The 13,365-nt window shown below is 37.8% G+C and overlaps 1 protein-coding gene across 1 annotated transcript; it reads right to left on the bottom strand.

Annotated features, from left to right (window-relative positions):
* Positions 1-150: 150 nt before the first annotated feature.
* On the bottom strand, positions 151-12,365 carry LOC143732651 (NACHT, LRR and PYD domains-containing protein 3). The gene is made up of 9 exons (XM_077223929.1): positions 11,980-12,365; positions 4,868-6,446; positions 4,090-4,251; positions 3,707-3,871; positions 3,435-3,602; positions 2,778-2,951; positions 1,774-1,947; positions 1,492-1,659; positions 151-1,005 (listed from the first exon to the last, which is right to left on the bottom strand). Exons 1-9 carry the CDS (start codon positions 11,999-12,001, stop codon positions 936-938), a joined length of 2,682 nt encoding a protein of 893 aa, XP_077080044.1. The 5' UTR covers positions 12,002-12,365; the 3' UTR covers positions 151-935.
* Positions 12,366-13,365: the final 1,000 nt, after the last annotated feature.

The following is a 13,365-nucleotide window of genomic DNA, read 5'->3' as shown; positions in this document are numbered from 1 at the left end:
ATTGCATTTTGAGGGTTGTTGTCCGTTTTTTGTGTAAGAACCAGACATAATATGGCCCAAAAAGTATCACAATTAAAAATCAAACAAATATACAAAGTAATTCATATTTACAATGGGCATGTTTCACTAATGCTTCACAACCAGAAAGAATTTGCACTGTATCTATTGTTTTATTATTATGAAACCTGACAAGCTTCTTTTTGCTTGTAAAGTGTGTTTATGATATATTCCATTACTTCAAATAAAATACTTTATAATATTTTGTTACAAATGCAGAGACATTCATACTTTTTGGGGTAACTGTATAAAACTGTCTGTAAAACAGCTAGGGATGCACCGATATGAAAATTTTAGCCGATACCAATAACGAATAATTCTTCATATTTGAAAGCCGATAACCGATACATTGGTCGATAAATCTAAATCCAAATTTTTATATATTTGAGAGCCTGATTACAAAAACAAAAGTCTCATCATTAAAAGCCATGTCCCAAGCACACCATTATAATTTTCTCATTATAATTTTATAACACTTATGCTGCACATTGCACTTAACTGTATTTTCCTTTTTGAAGTGATTCCAATCATATTTCAAGGAATTCTAACCCATTATGGCAAACAGTGCGCATCTGAAGTATCTCAGCTAAAGGAAATAATCCATTATTTATCGACTTTAATATATCAGCCAAATTTTCTTATCAGACCGATAACTATAACATTAAAAATGTATATATATTGGCCGATACCAATATGGTGACCGATATATTGCATCCCTAAACACAGCCACTATAGGCAGTAGCTTTGTCTCTTGCTGCTAAGGAACAAATGGAATAGAATATGCATTAATAAAAGCTTTTTTTTACACTTTAAGCATGCATTTAATTTTAAAAGCCAAGATATGCAGGTGTATATTGCAGATGTTCCAAGAGATTCTTCTAGTAAACGATATTTGGGCACGTATCCATCAAGTCAAAAACATCCTCACTGAAGTTATTACCCTTCAAACTGGAAGAAAATATGAGAAAAATAATAAATTACTTATCACATACTGTATAGTACATCATATTAAAGTAGGTAAGAATTCAAGTGCAATCATACAACATTTTCTTCCTGGCCAAAATGTATGCAGAATATATGCTAAAGATGTTCTTTTAAAATGTATTTCATTTAAACCTTTCAATTACAAAAATATATTAGTAAATGTACTGCAAGGGGCAAGAAAATGCATTTACTATACTAAAATACATTTTGGGCTAATAAAAAATGTATATTTTAATATGTATTTTGGACAATATCATTATATTTCCATTGAAAAAAAAATGAAGTAGCAAACAAACTAAAAGTGAACTTATTTAAAATGTCTATATGTTTTTTTATATTCAATACATTTTTTGGAATTTTAGTGTATTTAAAAAAAATAACTTTTTAAAAAATATATTCGATTTTTTTTTCTGTATGGGCATGAACATTACATTTACAGCCTGAACTTACTTTAGCTCTGTCATTTGAGGACGGGCCAGCATTAATTTGACCAATTGTGGTACGGCGGAGTCCGTCATTGTGTTGTTTTGTAGGATGAGAGTTGATAAAGTACTACTGGCAGCAACAGATTCACATAAATCCTCTACGCAAGCGTCTGTCAGAGTAAACATCTCCAGACTGCAGAAACAAGACAAGACAGATATTTCAATCATCAGGTGCGCTTTTGTGTTTCAAACGATCTCTAATCATGCTAGTTTCTGTTGGGAGAAAGTGGATGAGGATATCACTCACTCCAGGTGCTGTAGTTTGCAGTTTTTGTGTCTCAGCGCCTCCCACATGTGTTTGGCTGCAGTATCGCCCACATTATTCAGTCCTACAGAGAGACTGATGAGCCTTGACACGCCAGACGTCAAAATACTCCCCAGTGCTCGAAACACCTCCTCAGTCAACTCACATCTTGTCAATCTACAACAAGTACACCCACTGCTTAGATTTCACATCGGGAACGTTTTTCATTTGACTTTCTCATTTAGAGTCAATACGGCAACTAGTCTCATTGTGCACGATTAATCACTGGATCTTATTTTAAAGAAAAGTTTAAATGATTGTGTTCATAACCTTTCATCAAAATGCAATAACAATCTCGACTTTGGAAAGAACATTTGCACAACCGTACAAATATTTGGGATTGGTAGCAAATTTTTTATGTTTTCAAAGAAGTCTTCTGCTTAACAAGGCTGCCATTATTTAAACAAAAATACAGTTAAACTGTAATATTATGAAATATTATTACAATCTAAAATAAATATTTATAAAATAAATATTCTATTTGAATATATATTAAGATGTCATTCATTCCTGTGATGCAAAGCTGAATTTTCAGCATCATTACTCCAGTCTTCAGTGTCACATGATCCTTCAGAAATCATTCTGATTCTAATCATCTTAATAGGCTGATTTTCAAGAAATATTTCTGTTGAAAACAGTTGTGCAGCATAATGAAGTGTAAACTTATCTCTTTGATGATGTAATTTAAAAAAAACAGCATATTTGAAATAGAAATCTTCTGTAACATTATAAACGTCTTTACTTGACTGCGTCCTTGCTGAATAAATGCATTGATTGCCTTTTAAAAAATCATTGTTATTTTCCCTAACTTTTAAATGGTAGTGTATGTTCAACTGATCCAACCAAGGAAAAAATCATATTCACCAATGATATTCATATCACGCTTCAACTCTCTGCCTTTCTTACATGATCATCATCAATGTGATTAAAAAACCACTCATACATACTCCAGTATTTCCAGTGTGCACTTAGGAGCCATCAGGGCTTCACATATCTGCATCCCTCCTGATTGGCCGAGATCATTTAAGGACACGTTCAGCTCAGTCAGACAGCAGTTTTCTGATTGAAGGGCAGCTGCCAGAGAGGGGCAGCAGGAGCCAGTCCACTCGCAGTCAGACACTCTGCGAAAAAAACGTTTTTTATTAACCTTGTGCAATTAACCTTATGAATTTCAAAATGTATTGCATTTAGTTCCTGTTTCCCGTTTCCTGTTATTTTTCAAATAAATACTTGGGTGCATTAAATTGTTCAAAAGTGACAGAAATCTTTTGTAACATTATTCATGTCTTTACTATTTTAAATCAATCCTGTTATTTTTAATTTTCTATTCATCAAAGAATTTGGAGAAAGGTGTGTCTTTTCAACACTGATAATAAGAAACATTTGTAATAAAATTGCACTATTTATTTTATTTTACTTTATCTTTGATCAAATAAATGCAGCCTTTGTGAGCATAAGAGGCTTCTTTCAAAAACATTTAAAAAATCAAACTTTTGAACGGTAGTATACAGTATATATATGTATATTTGCTACTTAGAGGTGTTTAGACGTGACTTTTTATCCATGTATGTTGGTCACGTAAACCCATAGCATCTATGCTTTACTTCAATGTGTTTAGACGGCGTTTCTGTAACGCTTGTAAGATCAGCTCAATCCCATCATCCTCCAGTGAGTTCCGGCTCAGGTCTAGCATCCTCAGCTCTGAAAAACCATTGTTCAGGGCTGAAGACAGTGCAGACATAGACGCCGCAGTCAGTGAACAACCATCCAGACTGCAGAACACATGCAAACAAACAACAAAACAGTGGTTAATTGGTTCCATTTCTATATTTCTGCTTCCAAAAGGAGTGAAGCAGCATGAATAGTGCAAGTGTACTTGATTTCCTGAAGTCTACAGTTCTCCAGTGCTCTGCTGAGATGAACAAGGCCTTGATCCTCTAGTTTATTCCCACAAAGATTCAGCACACGCAGTCGGGAGCCTCCGGAGAGCATCTTCGCCAGTTCTTCACAATCAGCTGCGGTCAAATTGCATCCACTCAACCTAAACATGGTGACGACACATTTCAGCAAGTATTACAGCAGAAGCAAGCACCAAGAATGATGTAAACCAGTGTATGAAAAATGATATTGCTGGTGGAGCCGTGGAACAGCAGTAGCACACAAGCTCTCGGCACACAGGAGGTGGTTTTGAGTCACAATCCTAATATGATACTGTCCTTTCTAATAAGGGCACATACTGTACATTAAAAATGATCTTACATGAGAGACTGCAGCGCAGTGTGTGTAAGTGCATGGCAGATGGTTTTGAATGATTCTTTTTCCAATGTGGAGTAGGAAAAATCCAGCATGGTCATTCGGCCCTCGGCCAGCGCTGTTGCCAGGTGGGTGATGGAGGCTAAATTGAGATTACTCTGCATCAGACTGACAGGATAAAAGACACATTGGATTTTATTTTGTATGGCCAAAAAGACTTTTTGTGAAGAAATTAATACTTTTATTTAGCAAGAACACATTTAATTGTTCAAATGTGACAGTAAAGACGTTTATATGGTCACAAAAATGTTTATTTCAAATAAATGCTGTTCTTTCGAATTGTCTAATTATCAAAGAATCATAAAAAAGTGTATCAAACATAATAAGCAGCACAACTGTTTTCAACATTAATAATCAGAAAGGTTTCTTGAGCAGAAAATCATCATATTAGAATGATTTCTGAAGGATCATGTGAAGCTGAAGACTGGAGTAATGATGCTGAAAATTCAGCTTTGCATCACAGGAATAAATTACATTTTAAAATATATTACAGTAGAACACAGTTATAATGTAAGTAAAACCATTTATAATGTTAAAGAGGCTTTCTATTTCAAATAAATGCTGTACTTTTAAAACTTTCTATCATGGTTTCCTCAAAAATATTCAGTAGCAAGCACAATTGTTTTCAACATTGATTATGTATCCCTAATGATTAATCCCTAGTGATTAAAAGTTATAATTGCATCTGGTAATGCAATGTAGAAATCGAAAACATCAGACTCACCCAATGCTTTTCGACAGCCTTAATGCTGGTATAAGTTTCTCGACCTGCTCGTCTGTTAGTTTTGCTCTATATAGGTTCATGTACTCCATCTCTCCCATGCAACTCACTACATATGACAGCGCTGCGCAGTCAGGCTCCTGCATGTCACTGTAGCCAACATGCCTCCATTGGCTCTTACAGATGCTTTCTTTGACCAGAGCAGAGTTACGTGTATGTTGCAGAAGCCGGAAAACAAGAAAGTGCTTTGTTGCACAAAGCCAACCTGGCAACACTATAGAAACATATCCCATCAACCACTGAGAGAACTCAGAAATCCGGCTTTCATCGAACCTGCCCACGGAGTCTTCGATTGGTTTACGCTGGACTGAGTCCGACAGCCCTGCTAGAAATGTGTAGTACAAATCCGAGCGCTCGTCTGAGATCTGCACGGATTGGTCGAGATAAAAGGATGCGGCCAATAAGAACTCTTGCATCACTGGAGACAGGAAGGAGAATGTGGTATCAGGGGAAGTGACATCACCATTGAAGCACAAGAAAGTTGAAAGCACAGGCTGGTGCAGAAAAGAACGCAGGCCACAGGAAGTGAAGTCGTTGTAGGAGCAAACCGGATTGGTTAGTTTGCCCAAACCTAACACAAGCTCTCTGGTTTCTTCTGCATGCGTCTTCTGTTTCTGCAGGAGCATGTGCGTTATGATGCTGAGGAGGTGAGTAAGAGTCTCAGGTGGGGGGTTCTTACTCTCAAACTGAGTTTTAAACACACTGCAAAGCGTCCAGCAGAAGGCCGGACGAAAACACTGCTCATACACTCCCAACGCCTGCTCACTTTGCTGAAAAAGTCTCTCTGATAGGTCTAGGTCATCAAAGAACTCCTGGAAGAACATTCTCCTTTGGGTCTGGGAGAACCCGACCACCTCGAAAAATCTCAAAGACTCGAGCTTGACTGGCTCTCTGGAGGTGATCAGCATTGAAGCACCAGGAAGCAGAGAACTGTGAAGAAGACTGCACAGCAATACAGAGCCGGTCGCTTCTTCTTGTACGTCACAGACGAGACTAGAGGAGGACGATGGAGTGCATAGAAGGTCCTGCGATTGCTCCAGCCCGTCGAGCACCAGAAGTAAAGATTGAGGACTCTGTAGAGCGACGGAAAGAGTCTCGGCGGAGATCTGAGAGTGTTTGCGACCCAAAATGCTCTGCAAACTCTCAGCTTTCCCTCCAAGAGCGGCCAGCTCCAAAACAGGCACTCGTAGAATGAGTCCATAATGTTGCAGGCGCGTGCCAATCGTCCAATCCCAAATTACCTTTTCCACCACTGTAGTCTTACCCATCCCAACTCCACCATGAAAAACCACTCTGCGGTCTACAGATCCTAGAGGAAACTCTCGAGATATGACATCCTCAAAAACTTCCCAATCGCCTCTGTTCACCCTACCATAACCATCGTCATACGAGCACACTGAGAGGGGAGTGTAGTGGCTTCTCTGGATCACCTCTCCCACAGGCTGACCTCCCAAAAGAGAGTTGGGCAGAGTAGAGTTCAGCACAGAGTTTCTCAAGGCCTCCTTATACAATTGCTGCACGTCTGTGGAAAGAGAAATATACAGGTCCTTCTCAAAAAATTGGCATATTGTGATAAAGTTCATTATTTTATTATTTATGTAATGATAAAAATTAAACTTTCATATATTTTAGATTCATTGCACACCAACTGAAATATTTCAGGTCTTTTATTGTTTTAATACGGATGATTTTGGCATACAGCTCATGAAAACCCCAAATTCCTATCTCAAAAAATTAGCATATCATGAAAAGGGTCTCTAAACGAGCTATTAACCTAATCATCTGGGGCCGTATTCACAAAGAATTTTATTTTACCACTAGGAGTACTCCTAAATCCCATTAAAATATTTTAGCTAGGAGTTTTCTCTTAAAAGTTATTCACAACGCCTTTCAGACCTACTCTTAGTAAGGAAAAATGACAACTCTTTTTTTTTTTCTTTTTCTTTTTTTTTTTTTGTATAGCGCTTTTCACAATACACATTGTCTCAAAGCAGCTTTACAGAAATTGCATTTCGGAAATGTACATAGAAAAATACAGTTAGTTAATCAAGTATTAATTTATGGCATAACATATCGCCGGCTTTGAGTCGTCTCTTCACAGGCGTCGAGTCGTCTCTTCACAGGCGTTGGGGCATCTGAAGTCTCCGTGAGAGGCTGGATACAAACTGGAGCTGACGAACGCTATTTACCTCGGGACTAGCGTCCCGAGATAACAGCAGAAAGGCAGATGGGAAATAATTAGCATAGCTGATGTTCATAATGTTAATGCATTCGAACCGATTCAGCAGTATCAAAGGTTAAGCATTAAGTGAATGCTTGGTTAAAGAGATGCGTCTTTAATCTAGTTTTAAACTGGGACAGCGAGTCTGAGGCTCGTACAATATCAGGAAGGCTATTCCAGAGTTTAGGAGCTAAATGCGAGAACGCCCTCCCTCCTTTAGTGGACTTAGATATCCTAGGAATGACCAGAAGCCTCGAATTTAGTGATCTTAAAGAGCGCGATGGATTGTATGGCGATAGAAGGTCTGTTAAATACACAGGAGCTAAACCATTTAGGGCTTTATAGGTCAGTAGGAATACTTTGTAATTGATACGTAACTTAATAGGTAACCAGTGTAGAGATGATAAAATAGGTGTTATATGATCATATTTTCTTGATCTAGTAAGAACTCTAGCAGCTGCATTTTGCACTAACTGTAGCTTGTTAATTGAGGATGTAGGACAGCCAGCTAATAAAGCATTACAGTAATCTAGTCTCGAGGTCATGAAAGCATGAACTAACTTTTCTGCATCAGAAACAGATAGCATGTTGCGTAGCTTAGCAATGTTTCTAAGGTGGAAAAAGGCTGTTCTTGTAATATATGAAATATGATTTTCGAAAGTCAAGTTGCGGTCTAGTATAACACCCAGGTCTTTTACTGTAGTGGATAAAGTAACAGGACATCCTTCTAAATTAAAGTTGTATTGTAAGGGATTTTGTGGGTAGTTTTTTGGACCAATAAGTAGTACCTCCGTTTTATCTGAATTTAATAGCAGGAAATTACACGTCATCCAGCATTTTATATCATTTAGACACTCTGTCAATTTAGATAAGTTAGTGTTTTCATCTGGTCGTGATGAGATATATAATTGAGTGTCATCAGCATAACAGTGGAAATTAATTCCATGTTTTCTTATAATATTACCAAGTGGCAGCATATATATTGAGAATAGCAGAGGGCCTAACACCGATCCTTGCGGCACTCCATAGTCTACTGACGTTATCTTTGATTTTTCCCCATTTAGACAGACAAAATGGTAACGGTCTGATAAGTAAGATCTAAACCAGCTTAATGCCTGTCCCTGAACACCAGTGTAGTTTTGTAGTCGATCCAGGAGTATTTTATGATCGATAGTGTCGAACGCAGCGCTTAGATCGAGTAGAACTAGTATTGAGATACAGCCTTGGTCAGAAGCTAAAAGTAAATCATTTGTAATTTTAACTAGCGCAGTTTCTGTGCTATGATGCGGTCTGAATCCCGACTGGAATTTTTCATAGATATCATTTTCTTGTAAGAAAGAGCACAATTGAGCGGACACAATTTTTTCTAGTATTTTAGACATAAATGGAAGATTTGAGATGGGTCTGTAATTTGCTAAGTTATTTGGATCTAATTGCGGTTTCTTAATGAGAGGTTTTATTACTGCCAGCTTGAATATTTTTGGAACATGACCTAAAAATAAAGACGAGTTAATAATATTAAGAAGAGGCTCTTCGACTACAGGTAACACTTCTTTCAGTAGTTTAGTGGGTATTGGATCTAATAAACATGTTGTTGGTTTCGATGCAATGATAAGTTTATTTAGCTCTTCCTGTCCTATAGTTGTAAATCGGTGTAGTTGTTCTAGAGGGGCCATAATTGAGGCTGAATCATAAGACATCATAGAGGATTGTATATTTACAATTGTGTTTCGGATGCTTTCTATTTTCTCATTGAAGTAATTCATAAAATCATTACTACTATATTGTAATGGAATATTTTGCTCTGGTGATGTTTGTTTATTTGTTAGTCTAGCCACGGTGTTGAATAAAAACCTTGGATTATTTTGGTTATTTTCTATTAGTTTGCGGAGATGCTCAGCCCTTGCTGCTTTTAGAGCCTTTTTATAACGTGACATACTGTCTTTCCACGCGATTCTAAAGACCTCTAAATTAGTTTGTTTCCATTTACGCTCTAAGTTACGAGTTTCTCTCTTGATTGCATGCGTAGCACTGTTGTACCATGGTGCTTTAGTTTTCTCTCTTACCTTTTTTAATCTAATTGGTGCAACAATATCTAGTGTACTAGAGAACATGGTGCTCAAACTGCTAGTCATTTCCTCTAGTTCATCTGTTTGTTTGGGTGCACTGCGCAGCTGAGATAGATCAGGTAAGCTATTTGAGAATCTATCTATAGTTATAACTCCTAAACTAAGAGTGAGTCTTCGTTGCTATGGATGACGTCAATTCTCATGCACGAGTTTCCTCGCAATGATCACGGTGATTGGTTGTTAGATGACAGGGCCATCATGCGGAACATAACACAGACGCAACAAATCATGGAATTACGACATCTAAATATGTCTGTGTCCTACACAAAATAATAATAGTAATGTCATCGAAATGCATATATAATGACATGTTTGTGCAGGCCCCAGTGAAGTGTAATTCTAAAAAGGCAGAAAGAGAGAGAAAAGTGGTGAATTCAATTCAATTAAATTAAGGTAGCCTCATACCCTAATGAAACCGCCACTTGCCTAATAATGAAAAACGACACTTGCATTAACACTTGCTTGGTTAATTGACATCCTATTAGTATAGAAGCTTGTTTCCGCCACTGAATAAAAATAAATTAAAATAATTGCGAATTTTTTATCTCATTGCGAGATATGAAGTCAGAATTGTGAGAAATAAAGTCGCAGTTGTGAGATAAAAAGTCGCAATTAGCTTTTTTATTTTTCATTCTGTGGCGGAAACAAGCTTCCATAGCCTAAATAGACTACTTAAAGCAAATAAATGTTGCTCCTATTGAAGTAATGTAATAGTTGAATGACGGTGGATTATGAACTCGCCAAAACGAAAAAGAAAGCCCAACTGGACGCAGGATCAGTTACTGCTGCTGGCCCGGTTGGGGCTGAAAAAATAAAAAAATAAAAATAAAAGGGAAATTCGACACTGGGATATCAAGTAAAACTAAGCATGAGACATAGGAGAAGATTTGTTTGCAGATCAATGCAGCATTCCCGCTTGTGTCGCAGACCCCGGACGACTGCGAGGCGGTGATATGCGCTACAATCCTTTGTGAATAGGTCTTAGTGAGTTAGGAGTCCTCTCGACTTCTTTTAAGCTGTCCCAGACTTAGGTGCTACTTTTAGGGCTAAAATGCTTCGTGAATTACTTTTAGTGAAAAAAATTAGGAGTCCTAAAGTTAGGAGTGACACGCCCATTATTTTTAGGAGTTGCTACTAAATTCGCCAGTTAGGAGCTACTTTTAGCCTTAAAATTCTTTGTGAATACGGCCCCTGAACCAACTAATTAACTCTAAACACCTGCAAAAGATTCCTGAGGCTTTTAAAAACTCCCAGCCTGTTTCATTACTCAAAACCGCAATCATGGGTAAGACTGCCGACCTGACTGCTGTCCAGAAGGCCATCATTGACACCCTCAAGCAAGAGGGTAAGACACAGAAAGAAATTTCTGAACAAATAGGCTGTTCCCAGAGTGCTGTATCAAGGCACCTCAGTGGGAAGTTTGTGGGAAGGAAAAAGTGTGGCAAAAAACGCTGCACAACGAGAAGAGGTGACCGGACCCTGAGGAAGATTGTGGAGAAGGACCGATTCCAGACCTTGGGGGACCTGCGGAAGCAGTGGACTGAGTCTGGAGTAGAAACATCCAGAGCCACCGTGCACAGGCGTGTGCAGGAAATGCGCTACAGGTGCCGCATTCCCCAGGTCAAGCCACTTTTGAACCAGAAACAGCGGCAGAAGCGCCTGACCTGGGCTACAGAGAAGCAGCACTGGACTGTTGCTCAGTGGTCCAAAGTACTTTTTTCGGATGAATGCAAATTTTTCATGTCATTCGGAAATCAAGGTGCCAGAGTCTAGAGGAAGACTGGGGAGAATGAAATGCCAAAATGCCTGAAGTCCAGTGCTGCTTCTCTGTAGCCCAGGTCAGGCGCTTCTGCCGCTGTTTCTGGTTCAAAAGTGGCTTGACCTGGGAGATGCGGCACCTGTAGCCCATTTCCTGCACACGCCTGTGCACGGTGGCTCTGGATGTTTCTACTCCAGACTCAGTCCACTGCTTCCGCAGCTCCCCCAAGGTCTGGAATCGGTCCTTCTCCACAACCTTCCTCAGGGTCCGGTCACCTCTTCTCGTTGTGCAGCGTTTTTTCTGTATGCCAAAATCATCAGTATTAAAACAATAAAAGACCTGAAATATTTCAGTTGGTGTGCAATAAATCTAAAATATATGAAAGTTTAATTTTTATCATTACATTATGGAAAATAATTAACTTTATCACAATATGCTAATTTTTTTAGAAGGACCTGTACACTATAAAGGAAGTACTTGATTACATCACACTATCTATCTATTCGCTCCTTCTCTATCAATCATCTAATTACTGCACATCTATCTATCTATATATCTATATATCATTCGCTCGCCGTCGTTCTATCTATATATCACTCTATCTATCTATCTATCTATCTATAACTCGTTCGTTTTTTTCTACCTTTTTATCTATCTATCATGTAATTACTGCACAACTCTATCTATTCGCTTTTCGATTTATCTATCATCTAATTACTGCACATCTATCTATCTCTATCATTAACTCGTTCTATCTATCTATCTATCTATCTATCTATCTATCTATCTATCTATCTATCTATCTGTTGAATGCCTTAGAAATGTAATTCCTGTCATTTAAACTCACACTCCACTTCCTGTAGCATGTCTATCTGTCTATCATGTAACAGCTCAACATCAAACAGCCAGAGGTTTCAGACTCAAAACTGAAACTATTTTTGCTCACCATATGAAATCTCGCTCTGCATGACTGGAGATGTTGATATCGTGGGAAATTCTGATGTTATACGAGCGGTAGATGTCTGTGCAGAGTTGTGTCGGTCGGTCAGTCGTTGCTCGGAGAATGAGGAAGTGAGTTGAGTTTGTTTAATAAGACCCCATCATAATTACTACACAATGAAGTTGTAGTTGTTGACATCTGATGTTTGCCTATTTAATGGCGCTGCTGGTCAGAGCAAAGCTTTCTAATGTCTCTGTTATCTCGAAAATAAACTGATCTACAGAAGAAAAACCTGATACAAATAGCACTTGTGTGTATAAAACATAAAACATTCTAGGTTTTAATCTGTTTGTAGAGCGTCAATGCGGCGCGTGCGAGCGCGGAACCAAAAAGAAGTGAAATAGCGCCATCTAGTGACAGATTACACTAACTCGTCATTTGTTTTATTTATATGCCTCAACCATTTATTTTAAATATTTTTTGTTTTTTGTTAATAGATTATTTCTTCCTTTTTCTTTTTGTTGGGTTCAGAGTTGCTTGATGGTTGTGTGTTTATTTATGAAGGTGCTTGAATGAATAAGGTGTTGATTCCTTTAGTTACTTTCCTTGGAATCTTATCAAGCCTGTTTCTCTCTGAAAACAGGATGACAAACGTTGCATCACCCCTGTATTACTGTTTGACTATGACATGAGTAAAGCTGCCTGGCCTCTAGTCACGCTCTTCTTTAACGTGGGGTAAAGAGATCCTTCAGATTCTTCAAATGACACTAATTGTGTCATTTACATGTAATTTACATTTAAAGACAGAACATATTTATATTTTGAGGATAATTCACCCAAAAATTAAAAATGTATCATAATTTACTCATATTGTTCCAAACCTTTGTGAGTTTCTTTCTTCTGCTGAACACAAAAGAAGATATTTTAAAGAATGTTGATAATCAAACAGTTGACGGTAGCCATAGTCAACTCTCTGGTTACCAACGTCCTTTAAAATATCTTCTATTGTGTTGAACAGAAGAAAGAAACTCCATCACGAGGTTGAGTAAATTATGACACAATTTTCAATTTTGGGTGAACTATCCCTTTAATACCTGATTAAGATTTTGCTCTCAAAACAAAGGAAATAATCCTTAAGTTTATTTATTTTATATTTTTTCACATGGAATTTCAGACTCAGAGTCTGGGACAACAATGGTAAAAAAAACTTTACATAAATGTCATTTGAAGAATTTATGTGTGTGTGTGTGTGTGTGTGTGTGTGTGTGTGTGTGTGTGTGTGTGTGTGTGTGTGTGTGTGTGTGTGTGTGTGTGTGTGTGTGTGTGTGTGTGTGTGTGTGTGTGTGTGACCTTCATATAACAAAAAAAGAAATTTGCTGCTTTTAATAAAAC

This window comes from Siphateles boraxobius, unplaced genomic scaffold, assembly GCF_051911475.1.
Source record: "Siphateles boraxobius isolate OS27281-9 unplaced genomic scaffold, OSU_SipBor_1 9, whole genome shotgun sequence".
NCBI classification, from domain to species: Eukaryota; Metazoa; Chordata; class Actinopteri; order Cypriniformes; family Leuciscidae; genus Siphateles; species Siphateles boraxobius.
The sequence above is the reverse complement of the archived record's forward strand: the minus strand, read 5'-3'. Positions and strand labels throughout refer to the sequence as shown.